This window comes from Helicoverpa zea, chromosome 8 (assembly GCF_022581195.2).
Source record: "Helicoverpa zea isolate HzStark_Cry1AcR chromosome 8, ilHelZeax1.1, whole genome shotgun sequence".
Classification (NCBI taxonomy): Eukaryota; Metazoa; Arthropoda; class Insecta; order Lepidoptera; family Noctuidae; genus Helicoverpa; species Helicoverpa zea.
This window is the reverse complement of record NC_061459.1, coordinates 7,246,849-7,267,877: the sequence shown is the minus strand read 5'-3', so window position 1 is coordinate 7,267,877 and position 21,029 is coordinate 7,246,849. Positions and strand designations below refer to the sequence as shown.

At 36.3% G+C, this 21,029-nt stretch overlaps 4 protein-coding genes across 4 annotated transcripts; 2 read left to right on the top strand and 2 right to left on the bottom strand.

The window, feature by feature from the left end:
- Positions 1–581: 581 nt before the first annotated feature.
- Positions 582–1,681, bottom strand: LOC124632698 (60S ribosomal protein L31). Its single transcript, XM_047167646.1, has 3 exons — positions 1,529–1,681; positions 1,170–1,399; positions 582–752 (listed from the first exon to the last, which is right to left on the bottom strand). Exons 2-3 carry the CDS (start codon positions 1,391–1,393, stop codon positions 602–604), a joined length of 375 nt encoding a protein of 124 aa, XP_047023602.1. The 5' UTR covers positions 1,394–1,399; positions 1,529–1,681; the 3' UTR covers positions 582–601.
- Positions 1,682–2,493: 812 nt separating this feature from the next.
- LOC124632769 (exosome complex component RRP43-like) lies at positions 2,494–4,039 on the top strand. The gene is made up of 5 exons (XM_047167727.1): positions 2,494–2,649; positions 2,722–2,896; positions 3,040–3,334; positions 3,410–3,539; positions 3,790–4,039. The coding sequence occupies exons 1-5, from the start codon at positions 2,633–2,635 to the stop codon at positions 4,025–4,027; spliced, it is 855 nt and encodes a 284-aa protein (XP_047023683.1). The 5' UTR covers positions 2,494–2,632; the 3' UTR covers positions 4,028–4,039.
- A 4,897-nt stretch (positions 4,040–8,936) lies between these two features.
- On the top strand, positions 8,937–13,962 carry LOC124632766 (ufm1-specific protease 2). Its single transcript, XM_047167724.1, has 10 exons — positions 8,937–9,051; positions 9,287–9,508; positions 9,631–9,858; positions 10,095–10,265; positions 10,780–10,879; positions 11,094–11,240; positions 11,323–11,445; positions 11,537–11,801; positions 12,436–12,689; positions 13,019–13,962. The coding sequence occupies exons 1-10, from the start codon at positions 9,013–9,015 to the stop codon at positions 13,228–13,230; spliced, it is 1,761 nt and encodes a 586-aa protein (XP_047023680.1). The 5' UTR covers positions 8,937–9,012; the 3' UTR covers positions 13,231–13,962.
- Positions 13,963–14,057: 95 nt separating this feature from the next.
- LOC124632767 (zinc transporter 9) lies at positions 14,058–19,451 on the bottom strand. The gene is made up of 13 exons (XM_047167725.1): positions 18,839–19,451; positions 18,302–18,501; positions 18,069–18,141; positions 17,543–17,672; positions 17,332–17,470; positions 17,068–17,223; positions 16,883–16,994; positions 16,596–16,806; positions 16,404–16,521; positions 16,266–16,340; positions 15,974–16,087; positions 14,969–15,880; positions 14,058–14,651 (listed from the first exon to the last, which is right to left on the bottom strand). Exons 1-12 carry the CDS (start codon positions 19,209–19,211, stop codon positions 15,836–15,838), a joined length of 1,746 nt encoding a protein of 581 aa, XP_047023681.1. The 5' UTR covers positions 19,212–19,451; the 3' UTR covers positions 14,058–14,651; positions 14,969–15,835.
- Between the last annotated feature and the right edge of the window lie 1,578 nt (positions 19,452–21,029).

The window sequence follows — 21,029 nt, the reverse complement described above, 5'->3', positions numbered from 1 at the left end:
TGCAAGGTCTTTGCTGTGATCGTTTCTAGTGATATGTTTTAAACCAAGAATGGATTCCCCTTAGTAATGAAATCTCTAAACTACGTGGTAACCATACACTCAGCAGGCACATTCTTTGTTTCTACAAAATCATTTGCTTTCTATTGTTCTCTTGTTTTTAGTTTGTATCAGTTGAATTATAAGTCGAAAGTGATTTAGCATAAACTACAGTAACTAGAATGTTTTTTCATTAGAAAAGTTAATTGGTAAGAATGATTAGTGATTACTATTGACATATTGTTAAGCCAAAACATCACTATTCACCATAGATCTTCATCTAAAGGGCTTTTCAAAATTAAGATGTAATTAAAAGTGCAATTTCAACTTAATCTCCAAAGCCTCATTTGCATCTTGGACACACTAAGCACATATCGATTTAAGTCATCATTTTGCCAGTCAAGACAGGTTAGCAATTCCTACACTTATCTTGTATCATTGTTTAGCAGACAACCACCATATCACCAGGGGTCACTTTATGAGATAAATTACTACAATAGTCTTAATATACAATAAACAGGATATGAAAAGAAACACAGTTGCAGTTTTAGCTTAAACTTAGTGTTTATTCCTGGCTAGCGTCAACATTCTCTGTCTGCAAGCCCTTGATTGAGGCTACTGGTACGTAGGTCACGAGGGTGAACAGTTTGTGTGCTGAGTCCTCATCGTCATTACGTCTGCGAGACAGCCTCACACGGACGCGGAAGGGGACATTTCTGAAATGTATAATTGACTTGTTTAACACTAAAACTTCAGGCTTTAATAACATAGGGCATTTTCAACAGGAGCATATATCAATAAGACGGTACCTACTTTATTTAGTACTAATTGATTAGTTCAGGTCTGGCAGGATCAAAATCCAAATATAAACAAAAATATTGCAGTTCTAAACCCAATCTCAATTATTTTAGGGTATTCCAAGGTACTTGGAATGCTCTATTTGGTAGCATTGCAGAAGGTATGTCTCTTATATTCACAGTAAACACCAGCAACAGTATTGATGATATATATTAACACAGACTAACCTAACATAACCTTGTTTTCAAAAACACAACTTTTAACTTCCTTTACTGCGTTCACTATTCACATAAAGCACATTTTGATTAAAAAAACAAGCATAGAAGTGAGTTTACCTGACTCCCTTGGACCAAAGGAATTTGTTTAGGCGAGTGTCCACTCGAACATCGGGGGTTCCCATTTGTTTCTCTGCGAATTTACGGATTTCCTTAATGGCACGAGGAGCACGTTTCTTGAACCCTACTCCATGAAGCCGTTTGTGTAAGTTAACCGTGTATTCACGAGTTACAACTTCGTTGATGGCAGATTTGCCTTTTCTCTCTCCCTTGGGTTTTGCCATTGCGATCTGAAATTTTCACAAAATAAGACTTGTAGAACTTAAATTAGCTATTTACAACACTTGCCGACACAAAATTATGCAATTCCGGCATTGGTTTCACTTGATTAAATTGGATTATTTCATAAATACACACACCTTGGAGCTTCGTGCACCAAACCGATTCAAAAAAGAAACGTCAAAGTCAAGTTACGCATGTCAAGCAATTTTGACAGCTACCAAATACGTTTACAACGCTCGCTTTATATCTAAGGCTAGCTAGCGGCATATTTAACTCTGTCTATCTTGGCTACTGAATAGCATTTAATTTTATTCTAGAGATTTTTTGCATAATTGGTTCATTTATGTAAAAGCGTCGAGCTTAATTACTCCCGACTCTAATCGACATATTTGTAATCTTTACTGTTGCAGTCCCATCAAGCATTTAAATAAAGTCGCATATCAGCGCATTACCCAACAGGCATGGACTTAATCCGGGGTGTTATTTTCTTCTTGAAACCAAATTCATAATTTATTCGTAGCGTATCTTGTAAACGATAGAATGTCGATTCACAGACAAACAATATTCAAAAACAAAACTTCACTATAATGCTCCTGCTCCACCTGCGTTAGCGTTAACGTTAATGTCAATGGCCAACTACACGTTACTTATTGCATTAAAAATGCGTGTTGGCTACACTTAGGTACAATTCCGCAAAGAGTTAATCCCTCATGAAGTAACGCGTTAACACACATTAAAGAGGTTAAACTCAGACACACAAAATAATTCTAAAAACTAAAGCTTTCTCATTTGACCATTCCATTATCGTGCTCGTAAAATGCAGTTACAACTTAAACAAAGTATCTACACTCGTCCTTGCATGCGTGCAATGAGATGGCATTAATGTAGCCAACATCACTTAGCGCTCTAAGCTACGCACTAAAACCCTTTGATGTGTCCAAAAAACCGACACCCGAGTTATCGCTTAACGTTTAATGCTATTAATAATGCCATTAGTATAAATTGCCATTAAAACGTTGGCCACATCTGCGTAATGCCAAAATTTAACGCGTTAAGACGCAGGTGGAGCAGTAGCATTACACAGAGGTTTAAAAACTTAACATACTTTATTTATGGTTTCAGAATGACAAATTCAATGTCAATTGTAAAGACAACAAACACACGTTGTTGTCACGAAGTTAGCGAAAATATTGAATTTAGTTTTTAACATTAACAATAAAAACTTATTATTTCATGAGACAATGGCTGAAATATACAAGTAATGTTCTTTCTATTCTCCGTTTAGTGAATAGGCAAACAGAGCTTTCTCTATTATCTTCATCTATTACAGGCTTATTCACCCGGTCAAGTATTTTAACGACTACATATCAAGAAACATACGTCCAGATGGAAGAACATTCCAGGAACAACGTAATATCAAGTTAAATGTTAATTCTATAAAATCGGCAGATGCCTCAGCAGTCGTCAAGTGTGGAAACACCACTGTTGTTTGTGGAATTAAACTGGTACCTAATCGACATTTGCTTCATACTCTTTTCATAACTACTATGTCTTTAAGACTTTTTTGCTGTCCGAATGAGAACCTGAATAAACACAAATATGCTATCTTTACTTTTACATTTATCTACTTATATTTCATACTTTGCAGGAATTAGCCACACCAAAAGCAGAAGAACCAGATGTTGGGTTCCTTGTCACAAATGTGGAACTGCCACCCCTGTGTTCGTCAAAGTATAGACCAGGCCCTCCGTCAGACAGTGCTCAAGTGACTAGCAACCTTGTCTCGGATATTGTCATAACATCTAAATGTGTAGACCTGAAAGACTTGTGCATAATCCCTGATAAACTGGCATGGGTGTTGTACTGTGACATGGTCTGCATAGACAATGATGGTAGCTTGGTTGATGCTTGCATCACCACACTGATGGCCAGTTTGAAAACATGTAAATGCCACTACCTTAATTTTCTTTATGATAATCATGTTATAGGATAAGGAATTAATAAAAGGTCTCTTCCAGTGACCCTGCCATCGGTAACATATGATCCAGAAACTGAAGAGATTAGTGTAGATACAAGTGTAAGAAAAAAGCTAAATATTAATGGATTACCAGTGGCAACTAGCTTTGCTTTGTATAAACATGATCAAAGGTAATATACCTAATTACCTACATAATTACAGGTTTACTTAAAGCAGACCTTCACCATCTTACCACAAAAACTTTTAAACGTCAGTTTAAGACTTGTCTAACAAAATGACAAATTATGACGTTGAATGAAATAAGGTCCATTTTGCAACCACATTTTTTTTAGACAACTGTATAAGACACGTGTTTAAGTTTTTGTAGTAAGACCATTACTATTTTGTAGCCTGGTGAACTAATGATTGTCTTTTTTACAGTGACATTGTTTTAGCTGATCCTTCAACATACGAAGAAGAAATGTGTAGAGGCATTGGTGCTAACTTAATACTATGCTATAACAAAGGTGTACTTTGTGGTGCTCAAAAGTTTGGAGGCAACAACCTTTCTACAGTTTGTGAAGAAAAAGCTTTTGATATAGCTAAAGAAAGAGCCCAGCTTGTTGAAGAAGTTATTGATGTTTGCATAAAAAATTATGAATTAGAAAATAAAAAATAGGATATATCTTAATACTGTATTATTTTACCTGCAATTTCACACCTTTGATTAGGTCACTCAGCAATAACAAAAAATATGAATATCAAGTATGAATAGGGAATCGCCTGTGCTATAGCTCAGCTATTTTTTTTTTTTTTTTTTTTTTCTCAATCCTGCTTAGCACAGCAATCTGTTTTTCCACATTTAGCTGTTATTTTCTTTGACCTCAGCCTGAGTGTGTCTTTAATTTAAAGAGGGGTCCATTGACTTCACTCTTTATAATGTTGGAAAACGGTTTTTGAGGGAGGGAACACTGTTTCTCCTCAGTCTTGAGTGCTGAACGCTGCCAGTGCCTGTTAGTTTAGTAGCTGAGGCATTTACATGTTTCGATAACTTGGTCTGATACTTGGAACTTCTGATGGAGATTTCTTGTTTCACCGTATTAAGATTTAGATCTCGTAAAATATATTTATTGCTGATGCATTTAGGTATGTTATACATGCACCTAATGCTCTTGGTTTGGAATCTTTCCAAGATATCAATATTGCTGCTGGATGCTGTGCCCCATAGTTCGATGCCGTACGTCCATACTGGCTTGAGGATTGCTTTGTAGATTAGCATTTTGCTTTCATTAGACAGTTGGGATTTTTTGCCTACCAACCAATACAAGCTTCGGAATTTTGTATCCAGTTGCTTCCGCTTAGTCCAGATGTGACTTTTCCATGTCAGTCTCCTATCTAAGTGCATACCGAGATACTTGACGTTGTCAGAGTGCGGTATTTGCTCTCCGTTAAGGGTAACTGGTGGGCAATCGCCTTTTCTAAGAGTGAAGGTGACATGGACCGATTTACTGTTGTTTGCCTTTATTCTCCATAACCCTAGCCATTCTTCAATTTCTATGAGATGCCTTTGTAGCGTTGCTGATGCGGATGCAGCCTCGGTGTTCACCGATAATATAGCAGTATCATCTGCATACGTGGCTATCATAGTATCTTCTTTTATTGGTATATCAGCAGTAAATATGAGGTATAGAACTGGGCCTAAAATACTGCCCTGTGGGACTCCTGAGCTAATGTCATATAGCTCTGATGTTTCATTTTGAACTTTTACCTCAAAGCACCTTTTATTTAAGTAGCTTGCCAAAATGGAGTAGAATGAGTGTGGTAGCTGATTTTTTATTTTGTAAAGAAGACCCATGTGCCAAACCCTATCAAAGGCCTGACTTATGTCCAAGAAAACTGCTGAACAAAACTGCTTGTTTTCAATAGTTTGGCTTATGGTGTTTGATATTCTGTGCACCTGTTCTATAGTACCATGTTTCTGTCTAAAGCCAAATTGGTGTTCTGGGAGAATTTCTTCTAAGTGGGCGTACATTCTGTTGAGTATTATTTGCTCAAAAAGTTTACCCAAGAGAGGGAGGAGACTAATAGGTCTGTATGATAAGGTTTCCTCTACTGGTTTGCCCGGTTTAGGCACCATTACCACTTGTGCTATCTTCCACTGGGATGGGAAATGGCTCAGTCTTAGGCATGAATTAAAGAGCATCACCAGAAACATTATGCCCTTCTTCGGGAGGTTCTTTATTAGGGTCGAATCAATTTGATCATACCCTGGCGCTTTTCCAGTGGGTAGTGATATAATTTCTCTAGAAATTTCTTTAGGGGTTGCTGCTCTTAGTGGTAGGCATAATTGGTTGGGTGATTGAAGGAAATCCCTAATTTCTTTATCCTTTTCTTCATTCCTAGTCTCAAGAGGGGTGAAGACATCTTTGAGGTGAACAGCAAAAGCTGTCGCTTTTTCATAATTTGATCTGGCCCAGTTGTTATCTCTTTTTTTGATTGGCGGGATGTGGTTTACAGGTCGTTTGAGGTTTTTAGTCGCGCGCCACAGTGAATAATTAGTGTCTTTGTTAGGAGTCAGGCGAGTTAAGTAGTTTTGAAAGCTGAGATTTTCATAGTCGCTAATCATTTTCTTCAATTCCTCTGAGGCTCTATTTAATTTGGTTTTATCCGAAGGATATCTAGTCCTATGCCACTCTTTCCTTAATTTTCTCCTCGCTAGTGCTTTCATTACTACTTTCTTTGGATATTCTCTATGAGGGCGATTTGTATTTTTTGTAGGGGTTGTTTTGATGGCTGCCATATGAATTATGTAGTTGAATTTTTCAATACTGTTTTCAATATCCTCTGTTGTTTTCAATTTAATGTTTAGTTCTAGGTTTTGAGAGATGATGTCCTTGTATTTGTCCCAATCAGTGTTTTGATTGTATATTCGTGTCGATGGCTCAGAGGGAATGGCAACTTTTGTTTGATTAAGAATAACCGGGGAGTGGTCTGACGATAGGTCCTCACATTTCTCTATTTTAGTGTAGTTCCTGCTGATATTCTTTATTATATAAAAGTCCAATAGATCAGGTATTTTGTTTAAATCCTTTGGCCAGTATGTAGGCTCACCGTGAGATATGCAATCAAGGTTCATATCTACTGTGGCTTTGTATAGTTGTCTACCCTTCGGGTTGATTAATCGGGAGCCCCAGTAGGTATGCTTGGAGTTCCAATCTCCTCCACTTATAAATGTCGGTCCTAGCTCCGCAAAAAATGTTTTAAATTCTTCCGCACTGATAGAGTGTCTTGGTGGGCAGTAAACTGCAGCAATAGTTGTATCTGAATTTTTGTAATTTAATTTGATCATAGTTGCTTGAATTTTATCTGTTTTGTATGGGTTTAAGGCATAATGCTTGATATTTTTTCTCACTATAACCGCAGTCCCACCGTGTGAATTTCCAGAAGGGTGGTCAGTTCTATAGGTTGTGTAGTTTTTAAATGTGATGTATGACCTCGGAGTTAGTCTTGTTTCGGAAATCAAAGCTATGTCAATTTTCTCCATTTCCATGAAAAGCTCAAGTTCTTGTCGTCTAGTAGTTATCCCGTTGGCATTCCATGTGAGTATACGGAGGTTTATGCCCTCTGTGAGACCAGTCCTGTGATTAGTTGGACCATCCGGTCCATCATGCTGTCCATCATGGTTTTCATGATTTCTTGGAATCGATTGAACATTATGTCTAACATTTTAGTAATGTTTGGTCCATTGTCCGTCAAGTTGTCATTTATTTGTTTTTCTTGTAATGTGTACAATGATTGGTCGGTCAGGTTTTTGGATTCTTTTCTATGTCTTAGTGCGTCGGAATAGCTTCTCGGTTGAGCTGAGGGTTGGGGTTCTTCTGGGGTAGCTTTTGGCTGGTGGGTGTGAACGAAAGTTGCTTTGTTGGAGTCTGGTTTTACTTTAATTTTTAATATTCTCTCTTTATATTCTTTATATTTGTTGCATCCTCTGTAACTAGCTGGGTGACTACCTTGGCAATTTGCGCATACAGCGTCTGTTTCAGGAAGTTTTGTGCAAGTAGCTGTTGGGTGGTCATTTCCGCACTTGACACATCTGAAGGGACGAAAACATTGATTTTTGCTGTGCCCAAATCTTTGGCATCTCTTACATTGTATAACTTCTCTTTTCTTGTATGGTGCCTCAATTGTAACTTTAACCTGACCGATGTGTCTTATATTGAATATATCTTTGTTGTTAGGCCGCTGTTCTATATCCACAAAGTAAAGTGGGAGTTTTTGTTTTGTTGTGCGGTGTTGCACGTTCACGACTTGTCTCACTTCGTGCCCATTGTCCTGGAGTTCTGCTTTAATAAGTGATATATCTTCGGATGCATGTAAGCCTCGGATAACCACTCGGTACGCTCTCTCACTTTTTAATTTATATGTGTAGTGGTGTATTTCTTTCTCAATAAGGTAATCTCTTATTATTTTATAAGTCTCGATGTCGCTTGGGATAAGCTTGATGATATGCCCTGATCTAAGTGTAGTCATTTGATATTTATCTGGGTTTACTGCCTTATTTAGGATGTCTCTCAGCGGGATTATGTCGATTACTCCTGTGATAAAGATCGGCTCTGGTTTTGGGACATATTCTTTTTTGTTGTTTTCAGTTTCGTTATTTTCATCACTAAGAATATCAAATCTGTTTTGTGTAGGAACCAAAGGATTGATTCCTTTATTCGCTGACTGTTGCCCGGTAGGACTTTCCTGTCTCTTTCTCTTTGCAGGAGGTAAACGGTCTAGTTGCCATTGGTTGCTATTCTGTGCATTCTCTTTTAGTGGAGAGCATGTTTGATCGGCTTTCTTAGCCTGGTTGTCTGGTCTATCCTGCAGTGTACTCTGATGGTTTTCCTTACAGACAGGTGCTTCTGTCATATTATTACTGCTATTGCAACCGCTGAATGAAAAAGATCTTGGTCTCGTTTCAAATAATCCTTTATGAAAGATTTGTTGTGTTGTTGTTTTTTGTGTTTTATTTTCAGGTTTACTCATATTGTTCCCACGAGTTTGGACGAAATGGTTGTCGCTCACAGGGTGACGCCATTCCTGTGAGAAGGCTATATACAATGGTGTTCGCCAGGTTCACCAAGGTTGGCGCTAAAGACTGAGACCCTCAGCCATTCATCCTATTGGCGCGGTGCCCACCGTAGGATTGGGGTGAATTTTTATTGAGGCTTTCAACCTCTTGACACGGGCAGTTAAGTCAATGTCCCCGATTCTGTAGACAAGTCCACGGAGTAGCGGGTTGGAGGGATCATTTCCTATCACCTCCTGGGAAGATCATACGGGTTAGTTAACCGCCGCCCGAGACTCGGCGTTGACCTTTTACAGCTGGTTTGGTCGGCTCTCAGCCAACCCTCCTCCTTTCACATACGGGCTTGGGACCGTCAACGGCGGAGTTTGCGTCATAGCTCAGCTATGACCAAGTTTTATTTTAAAAGGTTTGAGACCTTGATTCATTCCAGGATGATTTCCTACATTCTTATCCAATGCTCATGTCTTTCTAAATGAAAGTGCTACTTAACAAACTATTAAACCTGCCCTCTTTTATTTTATATTTAAACTGGCAACAGTACAGATATTAAATTGACATTATTGTTGACCTACTGGTAACATTTATGTAAAATGTCACCACGTCTCAAAATATCAAATTATGTTATTGAGGTAAACTATTTAATTTTGTTATAAACAAAGCCTTTTTAAGTATTAATAAATACGTGATTAAGTAAATATATTATTTGTCTTCGATCAAAAGCCGCAGTTTTGCCTTATAATTGCTTAAATATATTGTTTAATTACATACGTCATCATCTCAAGTCACTACATATTTGATTTGATATTTCTCTTGTTAAAAGCTATAAAACGTGTGAATACTTACGCTGATAATGCTTATTTTCAGAGGCTGTCTAATATAGACACCAGTGAAAGTACAGGATGTCTGTACGGACTCATGTACGATGGCACATTGCTCGTGGTTGGACTGAGCTTAGAATTATTTGAAAATGAGAAGAACACTTATAGGCAGTTGTTGCTCAACCTTCCCGCCGAAATAGAACTATGCGGAGTCGTAAGGTTCGGCGAATCGTTGACTACCGGAACCACAATGAAAGAAATATTGCAGGTAACCATTGTCTTAAACCTGACTACTTTCTTAACCTGTATTCTAGTTACGGTTACCAGCTGTATAGCTACTCTTTAATTATTTGCTATCCTTGATGACACATTTGCTTCTTTCTTTTTTAGGATGTTGATATAACAGACAATCCTCTAGTGATGATAGTCAATGAAAAGAAAGAAATGAAAACTCACTTTCTAGTGCATGACAAGTTTGAAGAGACTAAATATGAAGTGTTGAGCTCTGAGGATATGTGGAAACAGTTCCTTCATGTGCGCTTAAATACAATATTACCACTGAGCTGTGAAGCCACAATATCTGGAGTCAAAAATATTCTGCAAAATAAGAGGAAAAAGGTAACCTTCTAATATAAAATTACTATCAATAATTTTTCCTCATAATGTTGAAAATTGCATTCATAAAAAAGGGCCTGTCTATTTACCAGTTTTGGTATTGTATTATACAAATTAATTCGCTATCATAATCATAAATATTATCTTATATCTGCTGATTTAATAAAAAGTAGAAGACAAGTAAAATTACTTATTAAGTTAATTTATCAAGTAGAACCTAAACAACCTTTTTGTTCTAGATTGCCTCTGGTCAAGTGTCATTCCATGTAGATGGTACATCAGTGTACTTGTTTGGTGTTGCATCAGATGTGGGTCTAACAGGAACTAGCCCAGAAGCAACAATAGGAGAACTGGTTGACTCTATGAGTCCAGAACAGCCTAAGAAGAAGAAGCATAATACTAATACTGTAGTAAGTATGATGTAACAAAGTCCACTTGCCACCTCTCAATACTAAATATAAATTTATTTTGAGCTTTCTCACCCTGATACCCACAAATAACTTCTATTATTGAAAAGATTTTCTAAATTGAATAGATTACTACTTCCTATCTTACAAACTTTACCTCTTTACTGTATTAGACAGTTTAAACATGTATAATATACAATGTGCAGCCAAGCAAAGCAGGATTAATTAGTTTAACGGCCAGTTTCTTCATCAAAAGTTAAAGTAATGTCTAAAGTAAAAGTAACGGTCAAATATTTTCAAGGCTAAAGTGACAGCAAAACTAATAGAAAAATTGAATTTGACCTTTACTTTTACTTTAGCCATTACTTTGACTTTTACTTTGGCTTTAACTTTTGATGAAGAAACTGGCTGTAAAACAATTATAATATTTGACAGCCAATATAACTATATAAATGTAATGAGTTTGTAAAATGTAAATTATTTTAGTCTTCAGTTACAGAATTGAATTTGTTTTCAGGAAATAGTACCTATAAATCTTGTATTGAAGACAACAAAGGATATACTGTCAGATAAACTTGTGAAGACTGCAGTTAAAATGATGACAACTCAAAGAAAACGTAAGGTTCCCTATGTTTATATTACATTAAATTCCAACAGTGTTTTTATCCACTTTCTTTTTCCCACACCCTGGTGAAGAAGTTGCCGACTTATATGTTATGTTATCCTGATTGATATACATATATTAAGAAGTAAGAGACATGCACACACTCTCACAAACTTTAGTTACTGCTAGTTTGAAAGCGCTCTAATAAACAATATTAACAATTTCAGCTGCATTTTGTATCAGTATGCCATTGAGAATAGACACCCTGGCAATGATACATCGCAATACCAAGTTGTTGGAGCTTTACACTGTTCTTGTGGAGGCAGCCTGCAGGTCTCTTAGACTATTGGAAAGTGTTCTTCTAGAACAATTAGGTATGTAAAAATTATGCAAAGAATTATTGCGATAGTCATGATAAATTTCTGTTATTTTAATAAGCTTAATTTATAACTTCAGGACAAGAAGGCATTGGAGATGGGGCTGGGTTACGTTTACCAGAGACTTTCCACTTCTTACCTCAAGAATTAGGGCATTTCATCACAAGGGTAGTGCCTAAAGCCATACCTGATGAAAGTATGGGTAAGTTTTCATGTTACAAACAATTATACCACAAAGTTTTCAAACTCTGGGACAAAATTATTAATTAAAAAAATATTTCTTATGTTAATAGAAAAGGAACGGCGTTTATTGCACGAACAGTTAGGTATCGTCCAGACTAGGCCAGTTTTCCGTCGAGGTAATGCATATTCTGACAAAAGCGGCGGTCGTTTAGTGAATCCTCACGAAGCTATTCCAAGCCAGCCGTTAAAGCCTGACGTGACGGTGGCGCTAGTTCGAGGACGATACACCTACCATCACTACATGCAAGATAACTTCAATGATGATGGCTGGGGATGCGCATACCGTTCAATGCAAACTATATTCTCGTGGTTCCGGTAAGTAGCTTTACTTTCTAAGGATGTGTTGCAACATTTAAGTATAACGATAACCAAATCATAACCAGCCGTGAAATTGCCACCTATTGGTATAATCGGCGATTGAAACGTCTGCTTCTGGGCCCCGGTTCTCCTAATTTTACTTAAGCGTCATACGATTCACGTTCGACTCGATTCGACTGAGATCCGATCCCGACTCGATTACGATTGAAGCGTATGTGGCATTCCGCTATTTTTTCTTTAAAATAAACATTTTTATCCTTTTCTGTCATTTAATAATGAATCATTTTGTCTGCAAATGATTTACGATTGCAAAATGATTGTACAGCAAACTACCGTATGGACCAAAATCACCAAAATAGCAGACCAATCGCACACCAATCAAATGTCAATCGAATACGATTGGTCTTTTAATAGTAGCAGAATGCCCGATATGGTTAAAACTGCTATTGCGATCATATTGCGATTCGATTTCTACTCGATTTTGACATTATTAACTTAGAAGAATCGGGCCCCTGGATTGGTTATCGTTATAGTTAGATAGTGCAACTCACCCTTAAGGTATACCTAGGTATAATGTATCCATGTACTCACTGATTTTACAAGTACCTAAACGTAATTATTTACTTTCTAGGTACCAAGGATACACAACAGTCGAAGTACCAACTCACAGAGAAATTCAACAGTGCCTTGTCAACATTGGCGATAAGCAGTCGTCATTTTTAGGTTCAAAGCAATGGATAGGTTCTACTGAAGTTATGTTTTGTTTAGAAACACTTTTAGGCATTCAATCAAGAATAATATTTGCTAACACGGGAGCTGAATTACAGAGTTACGCTCATGACTTGGTACACCATTTCCAGACACATGGAACTCCTATTATGATTGGTAAGCAAATTTTTTTAACTCTATTACTACGGTTTCAGCATTTAGTTGACTAATATAAAACAAAATAAAATCTTATATACCCCTTATAATTTTAAAGAAAAAAATATATATTATTTATGGATTGGTTATAATATTTCAAAGAGATTTGATAGTTTGTTTGCATTCATCTAGTGAATCGATTTGAACTTTTTTTTTCACTGTTGCTGTCTTATCCAAAACACTATCCCACCCAGGGTAAGCTATGTTTTATCCGGGCGAGTGAAACCGGTAGAAATAGCTAGTTCCATGTTCCATATACTGCTTATATAATCAGGGTAATGTTTTTGTAGGTGGTGGAGTGCTGGCACACACAATATTGGGCGTGGAATACAACTCGGCGACAAATGACATACGCTATCTCATCTTAGACCCGCACTACACGGGCGCAGAAGATTTATCTACCGTCATCAGCAAGGGTTGGTGCGGCTGGAAGAATTCAGACTTCTGGAATAAAGCTGCTCACTATAACCTCTGTTTGCCACAAACAAAACCTGCTATTTAAGTATGAATACTATCACACACAGTTCAAATTAACATCTTGGAACATATTTTCCGTTTGTAGCTGACATTAATTAATAATGCTTTATTTTTAAAGCTGTGATAATTGGCTTTTATAGGCCCTTAGATTCCACACGTATGCATTTCTTTACAGGTAGCCAGTTTAATAATCGTAAATTGTGACAATGTTGGTGCAAAAAGTAGCACATTTTGGACTTATAGTCCAGTGTGAAAAAGTTTTATTACCCTAAGGATTTCTCTCTCTACTTTGAAACGTAATTCGAAATTGCAGTCCGCGAAATTCTTCACATTTTCTGCTCGTAAATCTTTCCATACTTTAGATGTCTACTTATTACGCAATAAAAAAAGACTAACATTAGCTCAACCCAATTTAAAAAATTGTAATTATTCGATCAAAAGTTTATATAACTAGGTGTAGGTTGCAATAAGCATTTTTTGATAATTGTTCGTTTTTTGGATACATGGTTTGTTTCCGTCACAAATATTTGCCGAAGTTGTCACCCACTAACACAATTTGACATAAAAAGATTTAAATAAAACATTATTTTTGTGTAAAGGGCCATTGTGGTAAACATTAAATAAAATTTTGTTTTTAGTCTGTAATAAAACGAGCCTTTTAATTTGCTTAAACGTCATAATATTATCATGGCAAAATATCAAGCATGTAAGTTAAATGGAATTGTTATATTTTATACTAAATAAAGTGTAAAAATTATATTTTATTTTTATTTTAAAATGACGTTCACAGCTAGCGACTATAAAAGTTACAATTTAGCAGTGTTAACTCGTTATTTTTAATAAATTCACACATTTATATATTGTAACAGTTTATTTACACAAATACAGAACAGACGGGGCTTACAAATTACGTTTACGCCTATGCAGTACTTATATAACTATAGATTACATACATAAAATACATTCCTAGATCACAGAGAAATACAACAATTAATCAGGAAACTAATTTGAGACTAATGAAAATCAAGGCACAATGTTACAATAAAAGTGAAGAGTACTGCCTACAAGTGCACTAGGAGCAATTGATTTGGAATGTCTTCCAATCTAGATAAAATTATAATGAACATCTAATTAACATCCTTGACCATCACATACTATAATGAAGCTTCCTTTTCATGCTCTAAAGCAGTACTATTTTTTAAGCACGCAAATACCACGCTGCAATTTATCCAGTACCTAATAATTTATCGACAATCGCAGAACGCGCAGCAAACCAAACCGAGCGGCCAATACTTCTATATAGTGTAAACAGCCCTAATACTTCTATATAGGTAATATGTTACCGCGCCTAAGATTCTATAGCGCTAATCAAACCGCAGCCCCTTAGATAGGGCCTAATGGCCAAAAGAAAATAAGTGTTAGAATTTATCTTTAAAACATAACAATAGGCTAGTTTCCTAAAAAATAATAATTAGTCCGTCTTGTAGATTGTCCAAAATTAAGCGATACGTATTTTTTCTTTTTTAAATTGGATCAGAACTTGTTAAGATATAGCGTGTTAAAGTTGAGTGTGACGTCACAAGTTGCTACAATTTTCAGGACACTGTGACGTAAAAGGCCCCCACTCCTAATTTTTGAAGTGTATTATCTTTGTCATTTTATGTTTAATTAAAAAAAGAAAAAATACGTATCCAATATTTTTTGATTATCTAAAAAGCGGACTAAATATTATTTCATTATTTCGACCCTGGACACTACCCTATTATGGAAACTTTTAATTCTATAAAGAAACCGAATTCGGTAAAGACATCTTTATAATGTCATTCAATCCTCTGAATAATTTATAGATAGAACTTGACTTAAAACACCTTTCTGGTCGTGTAAATAAAGGACGTGCCAGGAGTGGTAACCGTCATAAGAAGTGGAAAATAAACGAGCTGTACTTACCTACTAGATACATTGTCAATCAATTCATTGAGTACCCAAAACCAAACTTATCTTAATCTTTATCAAACCTATACATATATTAGTGGCGAAGTACGCGATTCCATTGTGAGCTTTTAGCGGAATTCTCAAATCTACTTTTTAGATTATTCTTTCTGAGAAATTTATGTGCCAAGAAGATGTTAGTTTCAAAAACACTTAACTGTGCCATGTCAACGTACACCACTAGTGGGCGCCAGCGTGCCAACCAATGCTGCCAAGAATAATGTGCAATTATAAAAAATGAAACCCTTAAAACAGTAGGTAGGTTTAACTACCTACTGTTAGGGAATTCAACAATAATATCAAACTGGACAATTATTGATCGGGTACTATTTAGCACCAATGCTCCATAGGTGAAAATAGGAATTATATTTACAAAGAAGCAAAGCTGGCTTTTTATATTCCTACGATTATAAGACAACTACGATAAGTTTACTGGGCATTTATTGATTTTTTCAAAACAATTTTTGATAGTGTCACAATCGGAGCAACGAGACATTGTGTTTGTATAATGTGTCTTGAGTAGTATTTGCACTGCTGATTGGAGTCCTTCTCAAATTGTCGCCATCTTTAGCGGAGACTATAACCATTTGACTAGTTTGCAGCTATCATACTATATGCAAGCAGTTCATCAAAGTAACATTTCAAAGTATTTCTAAATCACAGTGCCGAATTTGTGGGAACTTTTTCTGAAAATAAAATACAAAAATATGTTAAAAAAGTCCTTGAAAATACGTAGATACCTACGTATCATATTTAAGTACTGAATAAGATTTTCTTACCCGTAGTTTTAATTCTATTCTGTCGATCTCTCCGCCTAGCATGTCCACAATATTTTCACCATGTTTCAGTAAGAAAGCTTCAACATCATCAATGGTTACTACTTTTTTCATGTCCTGAAATATGATAGTTTATTTATAAAATATGCTGTAGTAAGGTTAGGATGTCAAATGATAAATAGGTAGCAATGCGTAGTAATAACAACATTAATTATTCATAAGGAATAAATGAATTATTTAACTATCTAGGGAGCACACTACACAATTACTGTATGAATCAAGATGTAACCCTCACCTCTATTAACGTATTCAAGTCGTGTTTCTCCAAGTAGGACCTCGTAAGAGCTCTGCCATCGAAATCAACTTCAGCCTGGAATGAAGATTCAAATAAAAACTGCCTTAGATTTAACACAACTCATAGAAATGCATTTACCTTATATCTTATTAGATTACTGCCTATATCTATGCCCTTGACGTCATGAATAGCTCTTATCATAAAATCTCTTTCCAAAACACTGTTTATCTGGTCCAACTGCTCTTGGGGTATTGATCTGTTGAAATCAAAATGTATATTAAGAAAATACTAAAACAACACATTCAATTGAACTATCGTGTAAATATTTACCTGCCCACCAGAGCCCCTACATTTGTTAGAATAATAAAAGATGCAACTCCGCCCAGTAAGGTTCCTACTAAAATACAACCAACAGCGTCATAGAGGGGGTTACCGGTGTACTGGGACAATGCCATGCACCCAGCGGCGAGAACCACGCCAGCAACGGCGGCAGTGTCTTCCAACAGTACCACGTTTACCGATGGATCCGAGCTACGCATTACTGAAACATGCATTATTTTATGTAGCTCTTTGTCTCTTAAATAAAACTTGCTTTACATGATAAACAAAAGCCTTACTGTATTCATATAATGACGTGTTCGCTTCCCTAGCGCCCTTTCGAATGGCATTTAATGCTACCATTAAGGTAGCCCCTTCTGATACAACCGCGCCTCCAAGAACGAAATAAGCCTGAAATCAAATTATTTAAGTAAATACAAAATTATACATATAAAACAAATAGTAGAAAAAAAAAATTACTAACCCAGTAAAAATCATGGAGGGGTTGGGGGTCAATTATGCCAGAAACTCCATGATAGAAAGATAAGCCACATCCTACACAAAATATCCCAACACCGGATATCAGGGATGAGACATATCTCATGTTTGTGTAGCCATATGGATGAGCAGGGTCTGCCATCTGGAACAAGAACGAAGACATATAGTATGAATAAACAAGAATACGATAGTATGACAATATGAAATCAAACTTGATGTAAACTTGTGTTTTTTATTTTGTGCAAGATACCTGAACTGATTTGTGTATACCATATGCCAGAATCAGCTGATTCACAGTATCCGCAAGAGAATGGATACATTCAGAGAATAAGCTGTGAGACCCAGTATAGAACCATGCACAGAGCTTAAACAGAAAGTTACAGCAGTTTCTGAAAACAAACGCAAAAGATTATTACAATGCCTTTATATTCAGACTTCATGATATAATGTTTTTGACTTACATTCCCACGGCTGTAAGTACAACCCTCCCAGATCTAGTCTTTAATCCTAACTCTTCTATTCCATGTTTCAAACGTTTGTGGCTCATTTCTCTCCTATAATTTCTTAGCCGCCTTTTCACCGTGAACACATCTGTAAAGTAATCCTTAATTTTACAGATACCCTGTTTATTTATCAATAAATATGATATCTCTATATCTTAGTAATGGTTGAACAAAATGTTTAATTGGATACTTAAACTTATACTAAAATAATTTGTATAATATTGATGTGCCTTCAGACTAGCATGCTATAACTGATTTTCGAAATGTGTAACTGATTTGTCTTTCTAGCATGTATGTCAACCATTTGTGGCAAAATATGCTGGTCTAAAAACATTATAAAACAAAAAAATAGTCTATACAAAATGTTGATTATTAACCCCTTGTATGCCGGTGTGTAGATATACGCGAGACATAATTGATTTTCTATTGTTCTCTAATTAGCGGCATTCAAGAGGTTAAACAGAGATAATTTAAGTATTATTACCTTGTTCATATCTTCTTCTGTCTAGTTCTCTTCTCAATAACTCTTTTTCAAGAGCTTCTTTCGAACCCCATACCTAATGATGGAATACACAAATATGGTATTTTAGCTTGGACATAATGATGTACAGTATTTTTGGATTTAATAGGAAAAAATATATTTATAAATAATTAAGTAAATATATAATTAAGTTGGGAAAAAATATATTAAACTGTAAGAGTATAAAAAAGAGATACCTCAAAAGCCTTAGCTTCAACATCCTTGCGATAATAGACTGTTATTGGTGGTTCTGATTCATATGGTGACCTCCTGAGAACTTTTGGCAATGACTCCAAATCACTCTGCTTTAGCAAATATTCTGTCATAGCTCTCATAGGTGTTATGAAGTTTCTCTCCGTGTATGACGCAGAGAAGTCAATAAGTAGCCGTTTTTTTACTGGAAATAATATTACATTCATAATATGTAGAAACTTCTAACTACTAATTAATAATAAAGGATTCCATGTTAAATATGTAAAAAGCAATCAGATGATTTTTAATCATACACTATCAATGCAATTGTTATGTAATCTATTACTTTTATTTACTTTGATATGGTTTGTTTGAAACTAAAGTGAAATTATTAATTTATATATTGCTAACGTATGGTAAACTCAATCATATTCATGTGCTACATAACTTCAAAGGAGTGGAATTTATAAACCAAGCCTTTTTTTATGTTTTACTACACAAAATCATTTACACAGATGTATAGTCAAAACACTAGTTCATACCTGGTTTCGGTTGTGCTACATCTGCTGGCTTATCTGGGGGCTTACTCTTCTCAATAGTAACTTTAGTCACAATTTTGTTTGCATCAGTTTCTGTCTTGACTATGATGTCTCCAGTGACACTTTGTTTTATTACTTGATTGGCCTTTTCGGTAGCTGCTGGTGACTTTTCAGACTGAAGCGCATTTTTGGATTTTGGTTTATCCAACAGGTATGATGAAGTATGCACACATCTCCAGCGGTCCTTGCCATCGTGGAAAATGCCTTGTCGCCACACTCTGGGAGCCCCAGAGCATAATGAATATAAGTATTTTATTTCAATAGAATGTCTACTTAGATTTCTATAGAAACACTTAGCGGCCACCGAAGGCAACATGATAGTTTGATACCAAACGTCCAACCTTGAAGGTAATATGTCACATGAATATTTTAGAAAATCGAGTAGAACTCCTAATATTTTATGTTATTTATACATTTTGCTTATTGTGTACATAAAGTTGTGGCCTAAATGCTAAAATTAACGTTAAACATATTATATTTTGAATAAATAATCAAGAAAATGTACTAAGCTGATGACATCAGACGACATGACATGACAGGACAGCAGAACTGACAGACTGTGTCAATGACATATCTTTGCATCTGTCCACAGACTTTTAAGCCCCCAGTACACATTGGCCTGTGTTGGGCCAAGCTTTGCAATGCACGAATGTAGGCCACGATCAAATGGTGTTTACACATTGGCGCATGGCTCATTCCTGCCTGGCAAACCACTTGCGATGGCCGTCGAAGTAATTAAGGCTTCGGCTATTTATTTGTACACTACTATATATATTTATATTATACTACACTACTATATTTACTACTATATTTATTTTTACACGCAAAACACAAAAGTGTACTTTATCCTCAGCGGTCGGTGACGAACTAAACATTGGCCGAATGTGTAAACACCACTCGCCAAGCTGGGCCACGATTCCTTTGATGTGTGCCCAAAAAACCGACAACTCGCCGAATGCGCGCCAACCTTGACAAATGTCCGCCAACCTGCACCAATACCCCGTGTACACATTGGTGATGGCGTGTATTGGCCGCACTTGGGCCAATGTGTACTGGGGCCTTTATATACACACATGCAGATTAAAATAAGCAGCTGTTATTTACACTGTGGATATATATATTACCGAACAAACACAGGCCTTCGTTCCCTCGTTCATCGTATGGTTACTATATAATTATAATAAGAACTTTGAACATATTGACATCTTCACTTGTTCCATGGGCCAGTTCAAGTGTCTTATTAATAAATCACTCTTTAACTTAACATGTTATATAACATATTTTGTTCCCCGTATTTAATTATACCTACATAATTATTCTCTGTATCTTGTAACGTAACCAGCTTAATTTTCTATGTTTCATAACAGAGATAGAGTTCACCTTGAGAAAGAACATAGGATAGATAGTTTTTATCCCGGACTTTTTAAAAATTGTCTTGGAAACGCGATATAACCGAACTCTACGCGGGCGAAGCCGCGGGCGGAAGCCAGTGAGTAATGTAACGCCATAAATAGTACCTACAAAAACAACAAAAAATAACATTTCAGTTTCCGCTATCACAACGCGTGTTCCCTCGCTCCTCATATAACGCCCACCTAGATCGACTGGATGTCGGTGCGTGCCCTGCGTGCGTATTGTAGTGTGGGGTCGATGGGAACATATAATCATCGGCAAGGATATTGAGCCCTGACCCTCACCTGCGCAGAAGTGATTTATTGGTTCATTGCCTTAAGTGTACAGTGCGCAAAGCGATCCCCACTCTTCCACCGAGAGCTCATTATCCGTGCCGATAACTATACCATACATATGTGCCTCTGACTGTCCTGAATGTATGTATAGTAAAGAAATGTACAGAATATTACTTGCATACATCGCGTATCGTGGAGTGTCATTGAGTTTCAATGTGTTTCTGGCTTTATCCGAAATTCGTGGAAATTCGTGGTGGCCTAGTGGGTGAATAGCCCGGTCAAAATAGACATTTGAAATAACAAAAATTCCCACAGAGCTGATTTTTGGTGGAGAGCTAGATTTGATCATTATAAATAAAATACTAAAAGTCCCCATCGATCCCATGTGTGCGTCAAAAGTTATTCGAGGTCAAATGTCAAAATTTTAGGTATTTTGTTTTTTTTTC